At 44.9% G+C, this 26,618-nt stretch overlaps 1 protein-coding gene across 7 annotated transcripts in view; it reads left to right on the top strand.

Annotated features, from left to right (window-relative positions):
* Positions 1–26,618, top strand: part of LOC129812693 (palmitoyltransferase ZDHHC14-like) — a 101,490-nt gene that overhangs the window by 50,790 nt on the left and 24,082 nt on the right. For all 7 annotated transcript variants that reach the window (XM_055864481.1, XM_055864478.1, XM_055864479.1 and 4 more), the window contains one exon: positions 18,946–19,101. In XM_055864481.1, the coding sequence (XP_055720456.1) occupies positions 18,946–19,101 (156 nt within the window). The remainder of the gene's footprint in view (positions 1–18,945; positions 19,102–26,618) is intronic.

Below are 26,618 nucleotides of genomic sequence, written 5' to 3'. Positions count from 1 at the left end.
TGGTAGTAGTTACAGTCTTGTCTCATCGCTGCAACTCCCGTACGGACTCGGGAGAGGCAAAGGTCGAGAGCCATTCGTCCTCCGAAACACAATGCAACCTAGCCGCACTGCTTCTTGACACAACGCACATCCAACCCGGAAGCCAGCCGCACCAATGTGTCGGAGGAAACACCGTACACCTGGCGACCTGGTCAGCGTGCACCTGGCCCCACACAGAAGTCGCTAGTGCGCAGTGAGTGCACGCAGAGTCAGGGTATATGCAACAGTTTGGGCCACCTGGCTCGTTGCAAACTAATTTGCCAGAATTTTACATAATTATGACATTGAAGGTTGTGCAATGTAACAGCAATATTTAGACTTATGGATGCCACCCGTTAGAAAAATACGGAAGGGTTCCGTATTTCACTGAAATATATATATACACTGCTCAAAAAAATAAAGGGAACACTTAAACAACACAATGTAACTCCAAGTCAATCACACTTCTGTGAAATCAAACTGTCCACTTAGGAAGCAACACTGATTGACAATAAATTTCACATGCTGTTGTGCAAATGGAATAGACAAAAGGTGGAAATTATAGGCAATCAGTAAGACACCCCCAAAAAAGGAATGGTTCTGCAGGTGGTGACCACACACCACTTCTCAGTTCCTATGCTTCCTGGCTGATGTTTTGGTCACTTTTGAATGCTGGTGGTGCTTTCACTCTAGTGGTAGCATGAGACGGAGTCTACAACCCACACAAGTGGCTCAGGTAGTGCAGTTCATCCAGGATGGCACATCAATGCGAGCTGTGGCAAAAAGGTTTGTTGTCTGTCAGCGTAGTGTCCAGAGCATGGAGGCGCTACCAGGAGACAGGCCAGTACATCAGGAGACGTGGAGGAGGCCGTAGGAGGGCAACAACCCAGCAGCAGGACCGCTACCTCCGCCTTTGTGCAAGGAGGTGCACTGCCAGAGCCCTGCAAAATGACCTCCAGCAGGCCACAAATGTGCATGTGTCTGCTCAAACGGTCAGAAACAGACTCCATGAGGGTGGTATGAGGGCCCGACGTCCACAGGTGGGGGTTGTGCTTACAGCCTAACACCGTGCAGGACGTTTGGCATTTGCCAGAGAACACCAAGATTGGCAAATTCGCCACTGGCGCCCTGTGCTCTTCACAGATGAAAGCAGGTTCACACTGAGCACATGACCACATGTGACAGAGTCTGGAGACGCCGTGGAGAACGTTCTGCTGCCTGCAACATCCTCCAGCATGACCGGTTTGGCGGTGGGTCAGTCATGGTGTGGGGTGGCATTTCTTTGTGGGGCCGCACAGCCCTCCATGTGCTCGCCAGAGGTAGCCTGACTGCCATTAGGTACCGAGATGAGATCCTCAGACCCATTGTGAGACCATACGCTGACACATGCACATTTGTGGCCTGCTGGAGGTCATTTTGCAGGGCTCTGGCAGTGCACCTCCTTGCACAAAGGCGGAGGTAGCGGTCCTGCTGCTGGGTTGTTGCCCTCCTACGGCCTCCTCCACGTCTCCTGATGTACTGGCCTGTCTCCTGGTAGCACCTCCATGCTCTGGACACTACGCTGACAGACACAACAAACCTTTTTTCCACAGCTCGCATTGATGTGCCATCCTGGATGAACTGCACTACCTGAGCCACTTGTGTGGGTTGTAGACTCTGTCTCATGCTACCACTAGAGTGAAAGCACCGCCAGCATTCAAAAGTGACCAAAACATCAGCCAGGAAGCATAGGAAAAGAAAGGCATTGATGTTTATGGTTAGGTACATTATTGCAACGATTGTGCTTTTTTCGCGAATGCTCTTTTGTTGAAGTAGGCTGTGATTTGATGATAAATTAACAGGCACCGCATTGATTAAATGCAACGCGGAACAAGCTAGTTGACCTAGTAATATCATCAACCATGTGTAGTTAACTAGTGATTATGTGAATGTTGATTTTTATTTTTTATAAGATAAGTTTAATGCTAGCTAGCACCTTACCTTGTTTCCTTGCAGCCACATGGTCCTTTTGATGCTGCACTCATGTAACTGGTGGTCAGCATGCCACGCAGTCTCCTCGTGGATTGCAATGTAATCGTCCATAATCGGCGTCCAAAAAGGCAGATTACCGATTGTTATGAAAACCTGAAATCGGCCCTAATTGCAGTCTTGTCTCATCGCTGCAACTCCTGTACGGACTCGGGAGAGGCGAAGGTTGAAAGCTGTGCGTCCTCCCAAACACAACCTGAAGCCTATAGGGATGAGTTTAGGAAATTCATGTAAAGGATGACGCACTGCTTGCTTAATAAGTACCGCTTCGCTCTGATTCAGCTCATACGAGACTCGAACTCAGGACCTCTGCCTTGCCATCACATGTGACTGCCCTCCTGAAGCGTTCCAACCCAACATGCTGTAAAAAAAGGCCTTCAACTGCGCAAGAGGCGACCCTTCAGGCTAATGAGTGAGTGTCACAGATCCCCATCTGCTACATTCACCCCACAATCTCACTCCACAGCGACCCCAGTGGTTAAGCTGAGCGCAACTGTAAATCTGGCACAAAAGTACCAGTGGCACTATTGTAAATGACTTCATGTTGCCTGCTTAGCGAGTACCACTCCCCCCTGATTCAGCTCATATGGAGACTCGACTCAAGACTTCTGCCTCAAACACACGTGACCTCCCTCCTGAGGCATTCCAGCCCATCGTGTTATTAAAAAAAGGCCGCCTTCAAATACGCAAGGAGCGCCACTTCAGGCTGAGGATTGAGTTACACAGATCCCTATCTGCTACACAAATAAAAGTCTTCAAGATCCATCAAGGTTACTCATTAAAAGAATGTGGTTTGAGGCCTCCGAGTGGTGCAGGGGTCTAAGGCACTGCATCACAGTGCTAGCTGTGCCACTAGAGATTCTGGGTTCGATTCTAGGCTCTGTTGCAACCGGCCACAACCGGAAGACCCATGGGGCGGCGCACAATTGGCCCAGCGTCATTTGGGTTAGAGGAGGGTTTGGCCGGCAGAGATGTCCTTGTCCCATCGCGCACTAGCGACATCTGTGGCGGGCCGCGTCACCTGGTGTACGGTGCTTCCTCCGACACACTGGTGCGGCTGCCTTCCGGGTTAAGCGGGCATTGTGTCAAGAAGCAGTGTGGCTTGGTTGGGTTGTGTTTGGGAGGATGCACTGCTCTCAACCTTCGCCTCTCTCTCGAGTCCGTACGGGAGTTGCAGCGATGAGACAAGACTGTAACTACCAATTGGTGTGTGGTTTGGTGATCCATGCTTATGTGATGAGCAACCTGAAGATGTGTTAGTTTGACATGTTTGTGGTAGTTTCAAGTCGTCATAAGGGTAACGTGACTGACTGAGTTAAGACTGTTAGCCTCTAAAGCCTAGGCATTGGTCCGGTGACTTGAATGGGTCTCTTCAAGGAGGAGGTCAAAGGGGGGTGAAGTGTAACAGGTGGTTCGGTGACCACGCTCAAACGGTAATCTGTATTTTCAGAAGCTTCTGGCGTTATAATTCAATTTGAAAGTTTTATTTTCCGTGTTATGTTTGTTTTTGTTAGGGGAGCCAAGTTATTTTTTTTTAAATGTATTGAAATTGATTTGTTTATAAATAAAAAAATACTTAAAGTGTTGCATTAATGAGAATTTTGTGGACATTGTGGTCAAATGCATAATATCAAAAAAAAAAAACAATAATAATTATAAAATCGATGAGTACAGATCCTAATCTCAGTGATCTTAGAGGAAATTGTGAAAAATGACCCGATTACGGTTGTTTACACAATCCAAAAACGTTCCATTATAAATTATGATCTGAGTGGGGCATGAGACGGCATTTTCCACCACCATCAACAAAACCCAAAATGATGTAATTTCTTTGGGAAAATGGTGTTGCATCTCTCCAATAGAGTTCCAGACACTTGTAGAATCTATGCCAAAGTGCATTGAAGCTGTTCTGGCAGCTTGTGGTGGCCCAACGCCCTATTAACCTCTAACGAGCCTCTACCCCGGATCCGGGAGCACCCCCCACCCCCCCCTCACTGATTAACATCGCTAGCATAGCGTCACAATTAAATAGTAGCATCTAAATATCATTCAATCACAAGTCCAAGACACCTAATGAAAGATACAGATCCTGTGAATAAAGCCACCATTTCAGATTTTTTAAATGTTTTACAGGGAAGACAAAATATGTAAATCTATTAGCTAACCACGTTAGCAAAAGACACCACTTTTCTAACTCCATCGGTTTCTTACTCCATCAGGTGCTATCACCAATTCGGCTAAACTAAGATATTGATAGCCACTAACCAAGAAAAAAACTCATCAGATGACAGTCTGATAACATATTTATGGTATAGGATAGGTTTTGTTAGAAAAATGTGCATATTTCAGGTAGATTTCATAGTTTACAATTGCACCCACCGTCACAAATGGACTAAAATAAATAAATAGAGCAACGTGTATTACCTAATTACTAATCATCAAACATTTCGTAAAAATACACAGCATACACTAATCGAAAGACACAGATCCTGTGAATACAGACAATATTTCAGATTTTCTAAGTGTCTTACAGCGAAAACACAATAAATCGTTATATTAGCATACCACATGTTCAAACATTACCAGAGCATAGATTCTAGCCAAAGAGAGCGATAACGTCAACATTGCCAAAATATATTAATTTTTTCACTAACCTTCTCAGAATTCTTCCGATGACACTCCTGTAACATCATATTACACAATCCATATAGAGTTTGATCGAAAATGTGCATATTTAGCGGCACAAATCGTGCTTACACAATGGAAATACTGTCCAACTACTCAAGCAATCTGCCCGGCAGCATCATGATAATACAACTATTTTTATCGAAAACTATTCATAAACTTGACTAAAAAAATACAGGTTGGCCATGAAATGAAAGATGCATTAGTTATTAATGCAACCGCTAAGTTAGATTTTTAAAATTAACGTTACTAGACATACAGTGTGCGTTACAGACAGACTAGTGCCGCAATAACGGCGTCACTATTTACCGTTATTGAGTTTACATTTTTCCACATAAAAATGGAATAACATCATAAATAGCTCTTACTTTTTGACGAGCTTCCATCGGAATCTTGGCCAAGTGGTACTTTTGTCCAAAAGAATCGTTGCTTGGTTGTAAAACGTTGCATTCAACTTCTGATATAGCAGCTAACTATAGCTAACAATTGCTAACATTAGCTAACGTGTCCAAATCCTCATTACGCAATATTGAGGAAATTCCGAAAAATAGCAATATACTCGCATAATCTGATATAACTCGGTTTCAAATAGCTTCGTTATGATGTTTTTAACACCTATTTTAAATTAAATTACAGACTGATATATCTAAAGTTCATTACTGAGCGTTCGAAAATGGCATTCCGAGGTCTCTCTCTGCGTAAAGTTCAACGTCGAAACGAAGGCGTACCTCACTCCTTGGTGTTTTATAACCTCTGAGAGCTACGTAGGAAGCCCATTCCACTTCTCATTGGTTACTGACATCCAGGGGAAGGCGGGTGCAGTTCGTGTCATTCCATAGGATATACACACCCCTTTAAACTGAACTGAGATCAGAGCTTCGCTCTCAGACCTTCGCAAAACCTGTCATGGATTTCGCTGTAGAAAGAGTTCTGTTCCACTCAGAGACATAATTCAAACGGCTATAGAAACTAGATAGTGTTTTCTATCCAATAATAACAATAATATGCATATTGTACGATCAAGAATTGAGTAGGAAGCCGTTTCATCTGTAGAGACAATTATGCTAATTTGAAACAGCACCCCCTATAGTCGCAAGAAGTTAAGACACTTTGTGTTGGCGTTTCCTTTATTTTGGCAGTTACCTGTACACTGAGTATACCAAACATTAGGAACACCTTTCTAATGCTGATTGGCTGACAGACGTGGTATATCAGACCGTATACCACGGGTATGACAAAATATTTATTTTTACTGCTCTAATTACATTGGTAGCCAGTTTATAATAGCAATACAGCACCTCTGGGGTTTGTGGTATATGGCAAATATACCACGGCTACGGGCTGCATCCAGGCATTATATTGGCCATATACCACACCTCCTCGTGCCTTATTTCTTAAATGTAGCCTATACTGTATTTAACTTTTATACTGTATTACCTCGGTTCTCATTTGAATACTTTTTAAAAAACGTTGCTCATTTATTACAGTTGCAAAGACATTGAAAAATTGTATTTAGTGAACTTCATTCTGAAGATATCGGCTGTCACAGAGAGACAGATAAACATATTGATTCAATGTTTAGCTGAGATCTTCTGTGTGTGACATTGAAGGGGGGGAAAAGCATCTAACGACGCACTTAGCTGTTCTACGAGTGGTCTGAGGCAGTTGGTAAATAACGAGCATTTTCAAGTGCAACTTTAGATGGTTTTGGGAAACGGTTCAGAGAATTAAACTATGCTCCTACGAAGGATCTAATGATGAAATTAGTCTTAAGATGCTTTTGTGAAATCGGGCCCTGATCTGTTAGTGCAAGTGAGTTTGGAGCTCTTTACACCCGCGCTCGATCAATCCATTGTAGCTCCTCTCTCCCTCCCTCTACGGCACTCTGAGGAAGAGAGAGGGAGAGAGAGATGCGTACTCGGGGAGATCGGACTCATAGGAGCTCTCTATCATCCTAGGATCTCTGTCATCCACAACCGTCTCTTTCCTCTCAGCGTCATTGCATTATGCAGGTAGGATTACATTATCCACTGACTGACATCCCCGTGGTGGAATGTGGATTCAGAGGAATTCAACAAAGATATCTTCTAAAACTGTCAGAATTCTCCAGGGTTCCGTTGCCATGGGTTACCATGTGTACACTGTGTTGCTTCACACTTGACGTCTTTACATGTTGTCTGCACATCTCTATGTGCTAACATCAAACAGTTTGTTCATGATGTCCTTGAAATGGGAGGAGATCATGTTCTGTTGCAGAATGTCAGCGGACCAACGGGACTCCTCATCCAGTGTGAAGGTGTTCTTTAATTGAACATTCATCATTCCACAGTAGATAGATAGATATATATATAAATGGATAGATATATCTTAAGGGACTTGCCTGGTACTCCACAGGCTCCAAAACCACCTGGGCATGATGCTGATTGACAGGACTCTTTGCGTCCTAGTGTTACTGTTGGTATCCAGGCTGCTTGCGTATCATATCAAAATGCAGATGGTAACTATTTTAGCATTTTTCGCTCACACAAACACACCCACTTGTAGCATCTTTGTTTAGGGAATGTATAGTTTATTATTTAGCTTATGTTTTGTAAATCATTTTAATTAGTTGAACACCCATATTGATTTGGTTGTTGCGGTCTATGTCCCCCCCTCCCTGTTAGTCGATGAACTCTACTCGCCGGATGTTTCTGAAAGGTTCACATAACGGCTATTAACTCTGACCCCATTCCCACTCCATTACCCAATTAACTACAGTCAGCTGGCACTGGCTCTGTTGGGGCCATACTGTTTCCCCACCAGCACCAGAGTTTTGGGCCACAGTTTGGTGCTTTTCTATTGAGACTTACCCTTACACCAGTGGGCCGCTGGTATTTTATGTTAATGAAAGCTCTGGTGTTATTGTGCTTCCATCAGGAGTGTGACACTGAAGACTTGTGGCGAGATAGAATCAACTGCCTCTGCATCATTTAAGACCTTTGCTTTGTGAGAAGGTGGTAAAGTTCACAGTTTGCCATTGTTATGTAAATGAAAGCAAAAAAAAAGTACCCAGGGCCTTGCCTTGGCTCCAAGTCAGAGCAGGTCCACCGGAGCCATGGCTCAGTGAGTCACGGGTGCCGGCCCGTGTAGATGGGTGGAGAGTCTGAACCTTTTGGGTTAAACACTGGGGTAAATCTTCATTGGAAATGGCCCAACATAGACCTTCATTACTCACACACCACAAAATGTGAATACTTTAACTGTGCACTTTCTGTAATTTCTAATTAACGATTTCTTGGATCTGACTGACTTGGGCAGGTTTCTATCATAATGCTTCCACCAGTCCTATCACTTGAGATTAGTTAGGCTGTAAGCCTACAATGTCGAGAAATGGGGGGAAAGGAGGAATATAGGCCTGCAGGGATTGACACGGATGCCCTATTGCCTGGGGCAAGTGTTTTTTGTGTGTGTTTTTTTACTGCTAACCAAAATTCTAATAATTCCAGTACTGATCTTTCTGGTTCCCCCCCAATGTGTAGGTGAAAGGCAGGCAACATATGACAATTGTGCGTGTAAATAGCTCATTTATATTTTCGGACAAGTGTTCACAATCTTCAGGCAACCAAAAAGTACTCCTGTCTTGCCCGATCGGTAAGTGCCTTCGAGACTTTAATGTCAGTCTCTGGCTATGCGTTATGGCCACATCAAAGCCAGTTCCCCAGAAATGGACTGAACTGAAACCTCCCTTAGTTTTTCCACTAGTAACTAACGAAGCTAGCGAGGGTGGAAATGAATATCAGGATGTGTTCATCGTAGTCAGCCGGGAGCAGAGAGATCAGCTGAGTAATGATTTCAAAACAGTCCAGAGAAAAAGCTTTTTGCTCAGTAACTCAGACCTACTTTACAGAGCTGTGTTTTCACTTCAGGAAAGTTCATCTCATTTAATTGTAGTACTTTTCCCTGTGTACTACATGTATTACATGAACTGTAATCTCTAAAATCCTTTTTTATCCATTTCATTTTACAATGGCAGTTGGATATAAGAGTGAGGTTGACACACACACACACACGCACACTGCAATCTGTGTCCCAGTGCCATAGGGCTTTTTATTTTATGATATACCAGTATTGATGCAGGGACCGGTTTGGGTTTTTACTTTACCTTCTATAACGGTATTTGAATGTTTGGTTTGTTAAATGTGATACGCCGTGTGTAATGTCCATTTTTATAGTTTACTTCGCTACTTGAGTCATCCCTCTCCACTTTCTCTCTCCATGCCGCATTCCACACAGACCTAGCCACGCCCCCTGTCACTCAAGGAGTGCATTTGTTGTTCCTCAACCAAGACACACTTGGGTTCAGTCTGCATGGTCAATGCAGCACATGCAACAATGTTGATGACAACGATGCAGTTTTCACTTTGCTTCCACTAGCGTTCTATAATTACAATATTAGTTTGTCTTTCACATCCGCAAACGGCTAGTTTGTCTTTTTGTTTGCAAGTTGGGCCGAAATTGTGTTAGCCGCTAATACTACTCGCTAGTTAGCTACTGAGTCAGAACAAACGTAACTAGCTATGCATCCTGATAATACAAGTGATGGTATGTTTGTGCAACAGTATCTTCTAAATCAAAGAGGAATATGCAAAGCAAGAATATTTTACCTGCATGAAGTAGCTAAGAGAACATTATAGGGTCCCCTAGGAAACACGTATCAACACTTTTGTACCTACTCTGTCACAATAACTATATTCTAACTATAGAATTAGAATAATAATAATATTTCCATGATTCCAACAGCTCACTCAGGTGTTGCTCTAAATCGCAAGTCTAATCGCAATTGCAACATTTGGTGCCTGCAGCTTGGGGCAATAGGAAGTATATGTGTGGGTCATAGTAGATGCTCAGTGTTATCACCATTTGGAAACCCACTTTTGTTACCCACTGAAGAGAAAGTGCCCCACAACTAACAGTTTATCTGTCTGCGGAAGACTCGACATCCAGGACAGGAGTTATGTAATCAGCATTTACGCACGCACGCACACCCATACTCAGACAGTACCCCCCCCAACACACACACACACACACACACTCAAAAAACATTTTATTAAAACCTACCCTACCTGATGTTTCTCCATGAATTTCAATCCCTTTTTGTCCAGCCAGCGTTGGTTTCCTCTGGGAGATGGTTTCCGGTCTCTCAGGTCTTTTGTTGGCTTGTCTTGAGGATTATGACTGGTCCCCCTGACGGGGAGATAAAAGGCTGTGTGATGAGGACTTGTAGATGGAGCCGCATGGCACATGAATAGAGCTGCTGCTGCTGGGACAGTAATTGCAGCCAGTTGAATTTACCAAATGGGTCCAGACAAAGAGAGAAAGAAAAGCATAACTTGTCGAGCAATTAGTGGCCTGGGTTGGCCTCTGCTGTTACTGATGGCCACCTGCCTTCTGTATGCCTCTGCATACTGGGCACACACACACGGACCACTGTACAGTACGCCTCTGCATGTGTCTGAGAGGCAGAGCTTGTGCTAACTCAGGGAAAGTGTCTGTCTGTGTTGTCCTGGTCTCCCTGTGGGGCCCATCGGCCTAATTACCTCTCATCATGCAGACAGACGTACAGGAACCAACAGCAGCTGCTGGGACATCCTGTCCTGTACAGAGCATGCTCATACATAGTCACAAATAGCAGGGTGTCTTCTCCTTGTCCCTCATCTGCACTGATGTGAAAGGCACAGTCACAGAAGGCATCCACCATATAGATAGTCTCCTTTTTAAAGCAGTCTTCCTGAGGATTTAAGTTGACACCAACTGCTTAGGGCACACAGACTGACAAACTTATCCAGATTGACAGTCTTACGGGGGCTCGTTGGGACCGTTGCCTGAGTGGTGCCAAGCCCTGGAGCCCCCTGAAGAGAGAACAGTCTGACCTGAGTGTGGCTGACACACACACACACAGTCTGAAATATGGAGGGATGGCCTGTCAAGATGAGATGGAGTCTGGAGTGTTTGGCTTGCTCCCCAGGGGTGTGAAAATAATGGACCTAATAATAGCCTATTGTGATGTTGACTTGACATACAGAAGTAAGCACTTGTATAAAGGCTACCCTTCTCTTTGTGTCGTTTAAAGTCCAGAATCTTAAGTCCGGTGTCTCAGGTCATGGTCTTATTAAGCCGGAGGTACGTGTCCTGTTGTGTTGTCAGTGAGTGAAGGTCCGTCTGCTCATGCCCTGTTCTCATCCTCTACCTATCACCTCCCTATCCCTGCAGGATAGCAATTACGTTCTCTTTATACCCCGTCGAGATGGGCCTGTGCCAGGCAGACGCTTTGGCCGACATTGAATCCTCCTTTAGTCTCTCCTACTGTATGCCTCTCTGTGTGCTGGTTAGCTGTACCACTGCCCTCATCAACCCCTCTTATCACTACCGTCCTCCTTCCAGCTCCATCCTAGATCTAAACTGGCCTAGATCCAAACTGTGAAATCTGGTATTTTCTGCTAGTTTTCTGGGGGAGGTTGCATATAATCCTGCGTTGCATATAATCAATGCGTTGCCTGATAATTTATCATCGAATCACAGCCTACTTCAACTTCGCCTTGATTTAACAAGCGCATTCTCGAAAAATGTACCTAACTTAAACATCAATGCCTTTCTTAAAATTAATACACAGAAGTATATATTTTTTAAATCTGCATATTTAGTTAAAAGAAATGAATGTTAGCAGGCAATATTAACAAGGGAAATTGTGTCACTTCTCTTGCGTTCAGTGCAAGCAGAGTCAGGGTATATGCAGCAGTTTGGGCCACCTGGTTCGGTGCGAACTGCCAAAATTTTACATAATTAGGACGGAACATTGAAGGTTGTGCAATGTAACAGCAATATTTAGACTTAGGGTTGCCACCCGTTCGATAAAATACAGAACGGTTCCGTATTTCACTGAAATAATAACTTTTGTTTTCGAAATGATAGTTTCCGGATTTGACCATATTAATGACCAAAGGCTCGTATTTCTGTGTTTATTTTATTAGAATTAAGCCCATGATTTAATATTTGATAGAGCAGTCTGACAGTGGTGGTAGGCAGCAGCAGGCTCATAAGCATTCATTCAAACAGCACTTTACTGTGTTTTGCCAGCAGCTCTTAGCAATGCTTGAAGCACAGCTAAGTTTATGACTTAAAGCCTATCGACTCCCGAGATTAGGATGGCAATACTAAAGTGCCTATAAGAACATCCAACAGTCAAAGGTATATGAAATACAAATGGTATAGAGGGAGATAGTCAACGTGTCATCACATTCCTATAATAACTACAACTTTAAGCTTATTTTTTACATGGCACATATTGCACTTTTACTTTCTTCTCCAACACTGTGTTTTTGCATTATTTAAACCAAATTGAACATGTTTCATTATTTATTTGAGTCTAAATAGATTTTATGTATGTATTATATTAAGTTAAAATAAGTGTTCATTGTTCATTCAGTATTGTTGTAATTGTCATTGTTACAAATATATATATATAAAGCAGATAAAAAAGCCTATTTATATATATTTATATTTATTATTTATTATATATATATATACAGTGGGGGGAACAAGTATTGGCTACACTGCTGATTTTGCAGGTTTTCTTACTTACAAAGCATGTAGAGGTCTGTCGTTTTTATCATAGGTACACTTCAACTGTGAGAGACGGAATCTAAAACAAAAATCCAGAAAATCACATTGTATGATTTTTTAAGTAATTCATTTGCATTTTATTGCATGACATAAGTATTTGATACATCAGAAAAGCAGAACTTAATATTTGGTACAGAAACCTTTGTTTGCAATTACAGAGATCATACGTTTCCTGTAGTTCTTGACCAGGTTTGCACACACCGCAGCAGGGATTTTGGCTCACTCGTCCATACAGACCTTCTCCAGATCCTTCAGGTTTCGGGGCTGTCGCTGGGCAATACGGACTTTCAGCTCCCTCCAAAGAGTTTCTATTGGGTTCAGGTCTGGAGACTGGCTAGGCCACTCCAGGACCTTGAGATGCTTCTTACGGAGCCACTCCTTGGTTGCCCTGGCTGTGTGTTTCGGGTCGTTGTCATGCTGGAAGACCCAGCCACGACCCATCTTAAATGCTCTTACTGAGGGAAGGAGGTTGTTGGCCAAGATCTCGTGATACATGGCCCCATCCATCCTCCCCTCAATACGGTGCAGTCGTCCTGTCCCCTTTGCAGAAAAGCATCCCCAAAGAATGATGTTTCCACCTTCATGCTTTACGGTTGGGATGGTATTCTTGGGGTTGTACTCATCCTTCTTCTTCCTCCAAACACGGCGAGTGGAGTTCAGACCAAAAAGCTCAATTTTTGTCTCATCAGACCACATGACCTTCTCCCATTCCTCCTCTGGATCATCCAGATGGTCATTGGCAAACTTCAGACGGGCCTGGACATGCGCTGGCTTGAGCAGGGGTACCTTGCGTGCGTTGCAGGATTTTAATCCATGACGGCGTAGTGTGTTACTAATGGTTTTCTTTGAGACTGTGGTCCCAGCTCTCTTCAGGTCATTGACCAGGTCCTGCCATGTAGTTCTGGGCTGATCCCTCACCTTCCTCATGATCATTGATGCCCCACAAGGTGAGATCTTGCATGGAGCCCCAGACCGAGGGTGATTGACCGTCATCTTGAACTTCTTCCATTTTCTAATAATTGCGCCAGCAGTTGTTGCCTTCCCACCAAGCTGCTTGCCTATTGTCCTGTAGCCCATCCCAGCCTTGTGCAGGTCTACAATTTTAGCCCTGATGTCCTTACACAGCTCTCTGGTCTTGGCCATTGTGGAGAGGTTGGAGTCTGTTTGATTGAGTGTGTGGACAGGTGTCTTTTATACAGGTAACGAGTTCAAACAGGTACAGTTAATACAGGTAATGAGTGGAGAACAGGAGGGCTTCTTAAAGAAAAACGAACAGGTCTGTGAGAGCCGGAATTCTTACTGGTTGGTAGGTGATCAAATACTTATGTCATGCAATAAAATGCAAATTAATTACTTACAAATTATACAATGTGATTTTCTGGATTTTTGTTTTAGATTCCGTCTCTCACAGTTGAAGTGTACCTATGATAAAAATTACAGACCTCTACATGCTTTGTAAGTAGGAAAACCTGCCAAATCGGCAGTGTATCAAATACTTGTTCTCCCCACTGTATAAAAAAAAAAGAATGTGTGTATATATATATATATATATATATATATATATATATATATATATATATATATATATATATATATATATTTTTTTTTTTAATCGGTATCTGATTTTTTTGGGGTCCTCCATTAATCGGTATCGGCGTTGAAAAATCATAATCGGTCGACCTCTAGTCTGAAGTGTGAACATACAGTTAACTAGAAGTTGTGTCTGAGAGCGGAGCGGACGTGAGCACCTCAGACGGGTAACGGGTTAACAGGCAATTATTGAGCCTGGGTTTTCTTATGGGTTGATTAGACCTACTTTTTGTTCATCGTCCTGTTTTATTTGTTTTTGTAAATACTTGTACAGTCGCCGGCTTAGTATCTTCATGTTTGTTAATAAAAGCCTCACTATGGGCAAGATAAATCACATCTTCCTTGTATGCCTCCTCACTGTTAAAATCCTACCGCATGGTCAACCTCACAGCTATACTTACTGTTAGCTGTCCTTGTTTGTAGGTTAATCTTTCATCTTACACTTCATGTTGATACAGTGGTAGCTGGCCAGTGGTTTTCTAGTTGATGCTGGTGGTCTAGTTGACTGAAAGGAAAGCGTAATGAATGTGAGAAACGGTAGCAGTAGTCTGGGCTCCATGCCCAGTCTTTCCATTAACATTTCATTAGTTGTTCTTCACAGACGATAGTGTTGTGCTCACAGAGAACTAGGGAGATTTTAATGTTTGTAAGGCTAGATGTGATTTTCATAATCATTATGCTGCAATGCTTTTCTCATTTTAGAGGCGACTTGATTGCTTCAAACGGACGCAGTTGGCTTAGACTGTTGAAAACATGTAAACTACACTGAGTACACCAAACATTAAGAACACTTTCCTAATATTGAGTTGCACCCCCCCCATCTTTTGCCCTCAGATCAGCTTCAATTCCTCGGGACATGGCCTCTACAAGGTGTCAAAAGCATTCCAGCATTCTTCCCACATTTGTGTCAAGTTGGCTAGATGTTCTTTGGGTGGTGGATTGTTCTTGATACACACAGGAAACTGTTGATAATGAAAAACCCAGCAGCGTTGCAGTTCTTGACACAAATCGTTGCGCCTGGCACCTACTACCATACCCCGTTCCAAGGCACTTAAATATTTTATCTTGCCCATTCATCCTCTGAATGGCACACACACTATCCATGTCTCAAGGCTTAAAAATCATTTTTGAACCTGTCTCCTCCCCTTTATTTACATTGATTGAAGTGGATCAAATCTTTCACCTGGATCGACATGGGCAGTCTGTCATGGAAAGAGCAGGTGCTTTTAATGTGTTGTACACTCTGTGTATATTTTTGTCTCAATCTTTATTTAAAACATAAATACATTTGCACAGTAAGCACTTGTCTCTCAAATACATCATTACAGTTGTTGGTTATACGATCACGTATATCCTACCGACGGGACATTAAAAACTGTAATATCTTATGCTTCACCGAGTCGTGGCTGAACGACGACATGAATAACATACAGCTGGTGGGTTTTAAGCTTTTTCGGCAGGATAGAATAGCGGCCTCTGGTAAGACAAGGGGTGTCGGTCTATGTATATTTGTAAACAACAACTGGTGCACGAAATCTAAGGAAGTCTTCGGGGTTTTGCTCGCCTGAGGTAGAGTATCTCATGATAAGGAGTAGACCACACTATTTACTAAGAGGTTTTTATCTGTATTTTTCATAGCTGTCTACATACCACTACAAACCAATGCTGGCACAAAGACCACAATCAATGAGCTGTATCCGGCCATAAGTAAACAGGAAAACTCTCACCCAGAGGCGGCGCTCCTAGTGGCCGGGGATTTTAATGTAGGAAAACTCATCCGTTTTACCTAATTTCTATCAGCATGTTCAATGTTCAAACAGAGTGGAAAAAACTCTAGACCACCTTTACTCCACACACAGAGACGCGTACAAAGCTCGCCCTCCATTTGGCAAATCTGATCATAATTCTAACGTTGTGATTCCTGCTTTAGCAAAAACTAAAGGAGGAAGCACCAGTGACTCGGTCAATAAGAAAGTGGTCAGATGAAGCAGATGCTAAGCTACAGGACTGTTTAGCTAGCACATACTGGAATATGTTCCGTGATTCTTCCCATGGCATTGAGGAGTACACCACATCAGTCACTGGCTTCATCAATAAGGGCATCGATGACGTTGTCCCCACAGTGACCGTACGTACATACCAGAAGCCATGGATTACAGGAAACATCCGCACTGAGCTAAAGGGTAGATCTGCCACTTTCAAGGAGCGGGACTCTAACCCGGAAGCTTAAAAGAAATCCCGCTATGCCGTACGACGAACCATCAAACAGGAAAAGTATCAATACAGGACTAAGATTGAATCGTACAACATTGGCTCCAACGCTCGTTGGATGAGGCAGGGCTTGCAAATTATTACAGACTACAAAGGGAAGCACAGCTGCGAGCTGCCCAGTGATACAAGCCTACCAGATGAGCTAAATTACTTCTATGCTCTCTTTGAGGCAAGTAACACTGAAACATGCATGAGGGCTTCGGCTGTTCCGGACGACTGCGATCACGCTCTCCGTAGCCGATGTATCTTTAAACAGGTCAATATTCACAAGGCCGCAGGGCCAGACAGATTACCAGGACGTGTACTCCGAGCTTGCTGTGACCAACTGGCAAGTGTCGTCAGTGACATTTTCAACCTCTCCCTGTCTGAGTGTAATACCAACGTGTTTCAAGCAGACCACCATAGTTACTAAGGTAACCTGCCTAAATGACTACCGACCCAAAGCACTCACGTCTGTAGCCATGAAGTGCTTTGAAAGGCTGGTCATGGCTCACATCAACACCATTATCTCAGAAACCCTAGACCCACTCCAATTTGCATACCACCCCAACAGATCCATAGATGATGCAATCTCTATTGTACTCCACACTGCCCTTTCACACCTGGACACCTATGTGAGAATGCTATTCATTGACTACAGCTCAGCGTTCAACACCATAGTGCCCTCAAAGCTTATCACTAAGCTAAGGACCCTGGGACTAAACACCTCCCTCTGCAACTGGATCCTGGACTTCCTGATGGGCCGCCCCCAGGTGGTAAGGGGAGGTAACAACACATGCACCACGTTGATCCTCAACACGGGGGGCACTCAGGGGTGCGTGCTCAGTCCCTTCCTGTACTCCCGGTTCACTCATGACTGCATAGCCAGGCACGACTCCCAAGACCATCATTAAGTTTGCCAATGACACAACAGTGGCCTGATCACTGACAACGACAAGACAGCCTAGCCTATAGGAAGGTCAGAGACCTGGCCGTTTGGTGCCAGGACAACAACCTCCCTCTCAACGCATCGCCCCCTCTTTTATGCTGCTGCTACTCTCCATTTATTATCTATGCATAGTCACTTTAATAACTCTACCTACATGTACATATTACCTCAATTACCTCGACTAACCGGTACCCCGCACATTGACTCTGTACCGGTACCCCCTGTATATAGCCTCGCTATTGTTATTATGATTTTTTTTATGGTATTTTTTCTTAACTGCATTGTTGGTTAAGGGCTTGTAAGTAAGCATTCCACTGCACGGTTGTATATACCTGTTGTATTCGGCGCATGTGACATAACATTTGATTTGGTTAGCTAGCTAGTTATTTTTTGCCATATTAGTATAGACATGACACAAAGACATGGTATCAATAATAAAATACAAACTGAAACGAGCCACCTATGATTCCCCACATGGCAGCTTGTCATTGTTGCTAGCTATCTGACTGTTCAGAATCCTAATAAAGCACGCCTTCTGGCCACCGATGCTTGCGCATCATTTAAAAATGTTGTGACATTATCAGCCATCCCATCTATAGACGTCAACACAATAACCCTAGTGAAGAATGACAGGAGTTCTTTAGAATATTATCACCCCGTGTTTCAATAGAATAATGATGAGCGGGCTCTCATTATTGAGCTCAATACATTACAGCGTGTGTGATTGTACCACACGGAGTATGAATTGTATGCAGTTCAGCTCAGCAAATTCTTCTGGGCTTTCTACTCTCGCTGTTGGAAGCGCTCTTTGATGGATGTTGAGATACTAATTCTCCTCCTGCTCATTCACTCTCTCCGTGTTTGACTCTATCCCTCTTCTGTACAGAGGATGAGAGGATGATGAGGCTGCGTTGATCGCACTGAACATGGGCTGAAAAGAGACCCATGTGCTTTTCCTGTTGAGTTCCGTACACACACACATACACACCACTCCAGCTCTGCCACTGGGCTCAGAGGCACACCATGATCTGCACACAAACACACACACACACACACACACACACACACACACACACACACACACACACACACACACACACACACACACACACACACACAAAAGAGAGCTACAGAAACGAGCATGGCAGTAATGGGGAATTGGTTATACCTTTTGTGCTTTTCAAATTACCATAATCATCCGCCCAACAACATCTCCCCTCATGTCAATCATCCTCTCTGTTAGAAAGCTGTTTGACACCACTCTGAGGAGAAAAGCATGCATTTCTGTGGCGAAAACAACCAGTTTGCTTGCCAAATTGGGTTTTCTCCAGCTGAGACATACATTGTGACCAGAGAGAAGGGCATGTTGCTCTGAGCAGGTTAGGACAGTCACAGTGTGACGTCATGAGAGAAGGTGCTGAGCAGTTAGACTTCTCTGGCTCTTTCTGCTTTCAGAGCCAAGCATGAATGAACCAACATATTTTAAAAGGCTTTTCACTTCTGCTTTTATCATGACCAGTACTATACGAACCAATAGGTCTACTTAACAGTCACAGTTCCATTTTGACTTAACTTCCTGTACCGCTCTACAGTGCCAGCTCTGTGCTGGATAGTACTACCCTCCTCCCATACTGTGTAACTAGCCAACTCTTCAATAGCATCATTTGGCATGACAATGAATGAGGCTAGGATTGCAGCGTATTGTTTGCCAAATTTAATATCCATGCGATTTGAGGCTAATGATACCCACTTCTTCTCCCTGACAGACGTAGCCAACGGTTCAAGTTCGGGTTACCGGCCGCCCCCCAGGACGAGAGAGGTGGTCATCAATGGGCAGACGGTCAAGCTCAAGTACTGCTTCACCTGTAAGATCTTCAGACCACCGCGTGCCTCTCACTGCAGCCTTTGTGACAACTGTGTCGGTAAGTCATCTTGTTAGGACCGCACACATGCTGGGACGGTGTGCGGAATGAAGGAGAAATGGGTGTGGGTGTGTATGTTTGCTTATGTGTGCATATATTTATTTTTTTATTTCACCTTTATTTAACCAGGTAGGCCAGTTGAGATCAAGTTCTCATTTACAACTGCGACCTGGCCAAGATAAAGCAACGACAAAACAGCAACACAGAGTTACACAAACAAACGTACAGTCAATAACACAATAGAAAAGAAAAATTGAAAAATCAATGTACAGTGTGTGCAAATGTAAAAGAGTAGAGGGAGGTAGGCAATAAATGGGTCATAGAGGCGAAATAATTACAATTTAGCATTAATACTGGAGTGATAGATGTGCAGATGATGATGTGCAAGCAGAGATACTGGGGTGCAAAAGAGCATGAGGGTAAGTAATAATATGGGGATGAGGTAGTTGGGTGTGCTATTTACAGATTGGCTGTGTACGTGTACAGTGATCGGTAAGCTGCTCTGACAGCTGATGCTTAAAGTTAGACAGGGAGGTATAAGACTCCAGCTTCAGTGATTTTTGCAGTTCGTTCTAGTCATTGGCAGCAGAGAACTGGAAGGAAAGGCGGTCAAAGGAGGTGTTGGTTTTGGGGATGACCAGTGCAATATACCTGCTGGAGCGCGTGCTACGGGTGGGTGTTGCTATGGTGACCAGTGAGCTGAGATAAGGCGGGGCTTTACAGCGGACCTGGAGCCAGTGGGTTTGGCGACGGATATGTAGTGAGGGCCAGCCAACGAGAGCATACAGGTCGCAGTTATGGGTAGGATATGGGGCTTTGGTGAAAAAACGGATGGCACTGTGATAGACTACATCCAATTTGCTGAGTAGAGTGTTGGAGGCTATTTTGTAAATGACATCGCCGAAGTCAATGATCGGTAGAATAGTCAGTTTTACGAGGGTATGTTTGGCAGCATGAGTGAAGGAGGCTTTGTTTTGCGAAATAGGAAGCCAATTCTAGATATAATTTTGGATTGGAGATGCTTAATGTGAGTCTGGAAGGAGAGTTTACAGTCTAGCCAGACACCTAGATATTTGTAGTTGTCCACATATTCTAAGTCAGAACCGTCCAGAGATGTGATGCTAGTCCGGTGGGAGGGTGCGGGCAGCAATCGGTTGAAGAGCATGCACTTAGTAAAACTAGCATTTGAAAGGAGTTAGAAGCCATGGAAGTGTTGTATGGCGTTTGTTAGCACAGTGTCCAAAGAAGGGCCAGATGAATGAAGAATGGTGTCGTCTGCGTAGAGGTGGATCAGAGAATCACCAGGAGCAAGAGCAACATCATTGATATATACAGAGAAAAGAAGTCGGCCCGAGAATTGAACCCTGTGGCACCCCCATAGAGACTGCCAGAGGTCCGGACAACAGGCCCTCCGATTTGACACACTGAACTCTATCTGAGAAGTAGTTGAACCAGGCGATGCAGTCATTTGAGAAGCCAAGGCTATTTAGTTTTCCGATTTTAAGAATGCGGTGATTGACAGAGTCGAAATCCTTGGCCAGGTCGATGAAGACGGCTGCACAGTACTGTCTTATCATTGGTGGTTATGATATCGTTTAGTGCACCCATGACCAGCTTGGAAACCAGATTGCATAGTGGAGAAGGTACGGTGGGTTTCGAAATGGTCGGTGATCTATTTATTAACTTGGCTTTCAAAGAATTTAGAAAGGCATGGCAGGATGGATATAGGTCTATAACAGATGTTGGTCGGGGTAGGGGTAGCCAGGTGGAAAGCGTGGCCAGCCGTAGAAAAAGTCTTATTGAAATGATTGATTATCGTAGATTTATCGGTGGTGACAGTGTTTCCTATCCTCAGTGCAGTGGGCAGCTGGGAGGAGGTGCTTTCATTCTCCATGGACTTTAGTGTCCCAAAACTTTTTGGAATTTGTGCTACAGGAACCAAATTTCTGTTTGAAAAAGCTAGCCTTAGCTTATCTATATCTGTTCTTAGTTCTACTTAGCTATATCTGTTCTTAGTTCTACATTTTATGAATGGTGCATGCTTATTTACGATGGAGAGGAAAGCACTGTTTAAGAGCAACCAGGCATCCTCTACTGACGGGATGAGGTCAATATCCTTCCAGGATTCCCGGGCCAGGTCGATTAGAAAGGCCTGCTCGCTGAAGTGTTTTAGGGAGCATTTGACAGTGATGAGGGGTGGTCGTTTGACCGCGGACCCATAGCGTATGCAGGCAGTGATCGCTGAGATCCTGGTTGAAGACAGCAGAGGTGTATTTAGAGAGCAAGTTTGTCAGGATGATATCTTAGAGGTTGCCCATGGTTACGGATTTAGGGTTGTACTTGGTAGGTTCCTTGATAATTTGGGGGAGATTGAGGGCATCTAGCTTAGATTGTAGGACGGCCGGGGTGTTAAGCATGTCCCAATTTAGGTCACCTAACAGTACGAACTCTGAAGATAGATGGGGGGCGATCAATTCACATAAGGTGTCTAGGGCACAGCTGGGTGTTGAAGGCGGTATATAACAAGCAGCAATGGTGAGAGACTTGTTTCTGGAAAGGTGGATTTTTAAAAGTAGAATCTCGAGTTTGGGCACAGACCTGGATAGTATGACAGAACTCTGCAGGCTATCTCTGCAGTAGATTGCAACTCCGCCCCCTTTGGCAGTTCTATCTTGTCGGAAAATGTTATAGATAGGGATAGAAATTTCAGGATTTTTGGTGGCCTTAGCCAGGATTCAGACACGGCTAGGACATCAGGGTTGGCGGAGTGTGAATAAAACAAACTTAGGGAGGAGGCTTCTAATGTTAACATGCATGAAACCAATGCTTTTACGGTTACAGAATAAATGAGAGCGCCTGGGGAATAGGAGTGATGCTTGGGGCTGCAGGGCCTGGGTTAACCTCTACATCACCAGAGGAACGGAGGAGGAGGAGTGCTGTCCCCAGTCCACCTGGCCATGTTGCTGCTCCAGTTTCAACTGTTCTGCCTGCGGCTATAGAACCCTGACCTGTTCACCGGACGTGCTACCTGTCCCAGACCTGCTGTTTTCAACTCTTTAGAGACTGCAGGAGCGGTAGAGATACTCTTAATGATCGGCTATGAAAAGCCAACTGACATTTACTCCTGAGGTGCTGGCTGTCTGCACCCTCGACAACTACTGTGATTATTATTATTTGACCATGCTGGTCATTTATGAACATTTGAACATCTTGGCCATGTTGTTCTGTTATAATCTCCACCCGGCACAGCCAGAAGAGGACTGGCCACCCCTCATAGCCTGGATCCTCTCTAGGTTTCTTTCTAGGTTTTGGCCTTTCTAGGGAGTTTTTCCTAGCCACGGTGCTTCTACACCTGCATTGCTTGCTGTTAGGGGTTTTAGGCTGTGTTTCTGTACAGCACTTTGAGATATCAGCTGATGTACGAAGGGCTATATAAATACATTTGATTTGATAAGAGTATAGCTAAAGACTAAAAGAACTGGTAAAAGGAGCAGATTTCTGGGCGCGAAAGAACAGGTTCAAGGCATAATGTACAGACAAGGGTATGGTAGGATCTGAGTACAGTGGAGGTAAGCCTAGGCATTGAGTGACAATGAGAGGTTTTGTCTCTGGAGGCACAATTTAAGCCAGGTGAGGTGACCGCATGTGTGGGGAGTGGAACAAAAGGGCTAGCTAAGGCATATTGAGCAGGGCTGGAGGCTCTACAGTGAAATAAGACAAAAATCACAAACCAAAACAGCAATAGAGAAGGCATATTGACATTAGGGAGAGGCATGTGTAGCCGAGTGATCATAGGGTCCAGTGAGTAGCTAGGCGAGCTGGAGGCACGGCGATTCAGACTGCTAGCAGACGGCTCTGTGTCTGCAATAAAGGGTCCAGGCCAATTGGCAAAGAGATATTGAAGCCCGGGAATTGTCTGATGGATCTCTTCGGCTAGCCGGGAGATGGGCCTAGCTCGAGGCTAGCTCCAGGCTAACTGGTGCTTGCTTCGTGACAGAGACGTTAGCCAGGAGTAGCCACTCAGATAGCAGCTAGCTAGCTGCGATGATCCGGAGTAAAGGTTCAGAGCTTGCGGTAGGAATCCGGAGATGTGGTAAAGAAAAATCAGTCCGATATGCTCTGGGTTGATATTGCGCTGTGCAGACTGGCAGGAATTGACCGGGCTGAGGCTGGCAGACGTTCGAGTTAACGGTAATGACCGCTAGCAGTGGCTAACTGACTACTAGCTAGTAGCAAGTTAACTGGCTAGCTTCTGAAGGGGGTTCCGGTTCTAAAGTATAAAAATAGCAGATCCATACCACATTGGTTGTGGCGGGATGCAGGAGAGTATGTTCAGTCCGTAGATGAAAATTGAGATAAAAAATATATACAAAGAAAAATGACATACTGTATATACATGGGACGAGACAAGACAATCAAAACAGACATCCCACTGCTACGCCATCTTGGAAACATATTGAACATATATTTCTATGCCCCTTTGTGTTTGTGTGCTTGGCATGTACACGTAGCTAAAAGCTGTGTCATGTCACAGGGACATCCCTCCATAGGAATGTTTAATAGAGCTATCTACTGCTAGGGTGTTCCACCGATCAACCATGTGCCTCCCCTCCAGGCCCGCCTGAGACTCCGTAATCACTGCTCAGCCTCCACAGAGCCAATGCCTCCCTCCTGTTGTGTTCTCCTGTCCTGCACCCAGAGACGGTTCCCATATGGCCAGGGATTTATGGGCTCATTAACACCTAGCAGAGCCGAGGAAGATGGATGATAGAACATGAGATCAGAATGACCCCCCCCCCCCCCCCCCCCCCCCAGTTTCATAACTCACTGTGTGAATCACCCAGCGTGGTGTGTTCTGTTGTGGGGAGGTTGGAGCTGCATGTACCCACTGAACAACAACTTTCTCGGCTTCCTTCTCTGGCTCCCTCTATCTATCCTTCTCCACCCACCTGCAGTGCAGTCTGTCTCTCCTGTCCCCTCTGTCTGTCATTCTGACTGTGGCAGAAAAAACAGGCCACTCCCCGAGGCAGTGGAGGAAGAAGCAGGAGGATTTGCGTCTCTCTTCCACGCGAGCAGTGAGCCTGCTCTCTAGGCTTCTTCTCTTTCTGTCTGGCCTGCCTGAGATTCCGTGACTTGCCTAGGGGTCTTCTCAACCTCCTCGACACAGAACACATGGCTGTGAGGAGAGGCCCTGCCAACTCCTGTCTCCCTCTCCTACTCTACCCAGCTCCCTTCCTCCACTAAAACCTCCTCATAACAATCTCTGTTTTTCTCTCTTCCATAAGTTTCTCTCCCAGTTCCTTGATACAGCATGCAAATTCTTGATCATCTTGACATAGCTTGAAGCATGGAGATTTAAACGGCAGGTATCGCAGAGATGTGTATTTGATTTGTGTTCCAAATATAGAGTATTTACACAACAGTTTAAAGCTCTGAAGCAGTCAGCCTGGTGTCTGAAGCAGTCAGCCTGGTAACACTACTGAGTGGTGTCTGAAGCAGTCAGATAAGGTGAAGCAGTCAGCCTGGTAACACTACTGAGTGGTGTCTGAAGCAGTCAGCCTGGTAACAGTGAAGAGTGGTGTCTGAAGCAGTCAGCCTGGTAACAGTACTGAGTGGTGTCTGAAGCAGTCAGCCTAGTAACAGTGAAGAGTGGTGTCTGAAGCAGTCAGCCTGGCAACAGTGAAGAGTGGTGTCTGAAGCAGTCAGCCTGGTAACACTACTGAGTGGTTTCTGAAGCAGTCAGCCTGGTAACAGTGAAGAGTGGTGTCTGAAGCAGTCAGCCTGGTAACACTACTGATTGGTGTTTGAAGCAGTCAGCCTGGTAACACTACTGATTGGTGTTTGAAGCAGTCAGCCTGGTAACAGTACTGAGTGGTGTCTGAAGCAGTCAGCCTGGTATCAGTGAAGAGTGGTGTCTGAAGCAGTCAGCCTGGTAACAGTGAAGAGTGGTGTCTGAAGCAGTCAGCCTGGTAACAGTGAAGAGTGGTGTCTGAAGCAGTCAGCCTGGTAACAGTACTGAGTGGTGTCTGACGCAGTCAGCCTGGTAACAGCGAAGAGTGATGTCTGAAGCAGTCAGTCTGGTAACAGTACTGAGCGGTGTCTGAAGCAGTCAGCCTGGTAACAGTACTGAGTGGTGTCTGAAGCAGGCAGCCTGGTAACAGTGAAGAGTGGTGGCTGAAGCAGTCAGCCTGGTAACAGTACTGAGTGGTGTCTGAAGCAGTCAGCCTGGTAACACTACTGAGTTGTGTCTGAAGCAGTCAGTCTGGTAACAGTACTGAGCGGTGTCTGAAGCAGTCAGCCTGGTAACAGTACTGAGTGGTGTCTGAAGCAGTCAGCCTGGTAACAGTGAAGTGGTGTTTGAAGCAGTCCGCCTGGTAACACTACTGAGTGGTGTCTGAAGCAGTCAGCCTGGTAACAGTACTGAGTGGTGTCTGAAGCAGTCAGCCTGGTAACAGTGAAGAGTGGTGTCTGAAGCAGTCAGCCTGGTAACAGTACTGAGTGGTGTCTGAAGCAGTCAGCCTGGTAACAGTGAAGAGCGGTGTCTGAAGCAGTCAGTCTGGTAACAGTACTTAGTGGTGTCTGAAGCAGTCAGTCTGGTAACACTACTGAGTGGTGTCTGAAGCAGTCAGCCTGGTAACAGTGAAGAGTGGTGTCTGAAGCAGTCAGCCTGGTAACAGTACTGAGCGGCGTCTGAAGGAGTCAGCCTGGTATCAGTGAAGATTGATGTCTGAAGCAGTCAGCCTGCTAACACTACTGAGTGGTGTCTGAAGCAGTCAGCCTCCTAACACTGCTGAGTGGTGTCTGAAGCAGTCAGCCTGCTAACACTACTGAGTGGTGTCTGAAGCAGTCAGCCTGGTAACAGTGAATGTGGCGTCTGAAGCAGTCAGCCTAGTAACAGTACTGAGTGGCGTCTGAAGGAGTCAGCCTGGTAACACTACTGAGTGGCGTCTGAAGGAGTCAGCCTGGTAACAGTGAAGTGTGGCGTCTAAAGTAGTCAGCCTGGTAAGTGAAGAGTGGCGTCTGAAGCAGTCAGCCTGGTAACAGTACTGAGTGGTGTCTGAAGGAGTCAGCCTGGTAACAGTGAATGTGGCGTCTGAAGCAGTCAGCCTAGTAACAGTACTGAGTGGCGTCTGAAGGAGTCAGCCTGGTAACACTACTGAGTGGCGTCTGAAGGAGTCAGCCTGGTAACAGTGAAGTGTGGCGTCTAAAGTAGTCAGCCTGGTAAGTGAAGAGTGGCGTCTGAAGCAGTCAGCCTGGTAACAGTACTGAGTGGTGTCTGAAGGAGTCAGCCTGGTATCAGTGAAGAGTGGTGTCTGAAGCAGTCAGCCTGGTAACAGTGAAGAGTGGTGTCTGAAGCAGTCAGCCTGGTAACAGTGAAGAGTGGTGTCTGAAGCAGTCAGCCTGGTAACAGAACTGAGTGGTGTCTGAAGCAGTCAGCCTGGTAACAGTACTGAGTGGTGTCTGAAGCAGTCAGCCTGGTAACACTACTGAGTGGTGTCTGAAGCAGTCGGCCTGGT

Source organism: Salvelinus fontinalis, chromosome 16, assembly GCF_029448725.1.
Source record: "Salvelinus fontinalis isolate EN_2023a chromosome 16, ASM2944872v1, whole genome shotgun sequence".
Classification (NCBI taxonomy): Eukaryota; Metazoa; Chordata; class Actinopteri; order Salmoniformes; family Salmonidae; genus Salvelinus; species Salvelinus fontinalis.
Note: the sequence above shows the minus strand (reverse complement) of the source record. Positions and strands in the feature narration are given on the sequence as shown.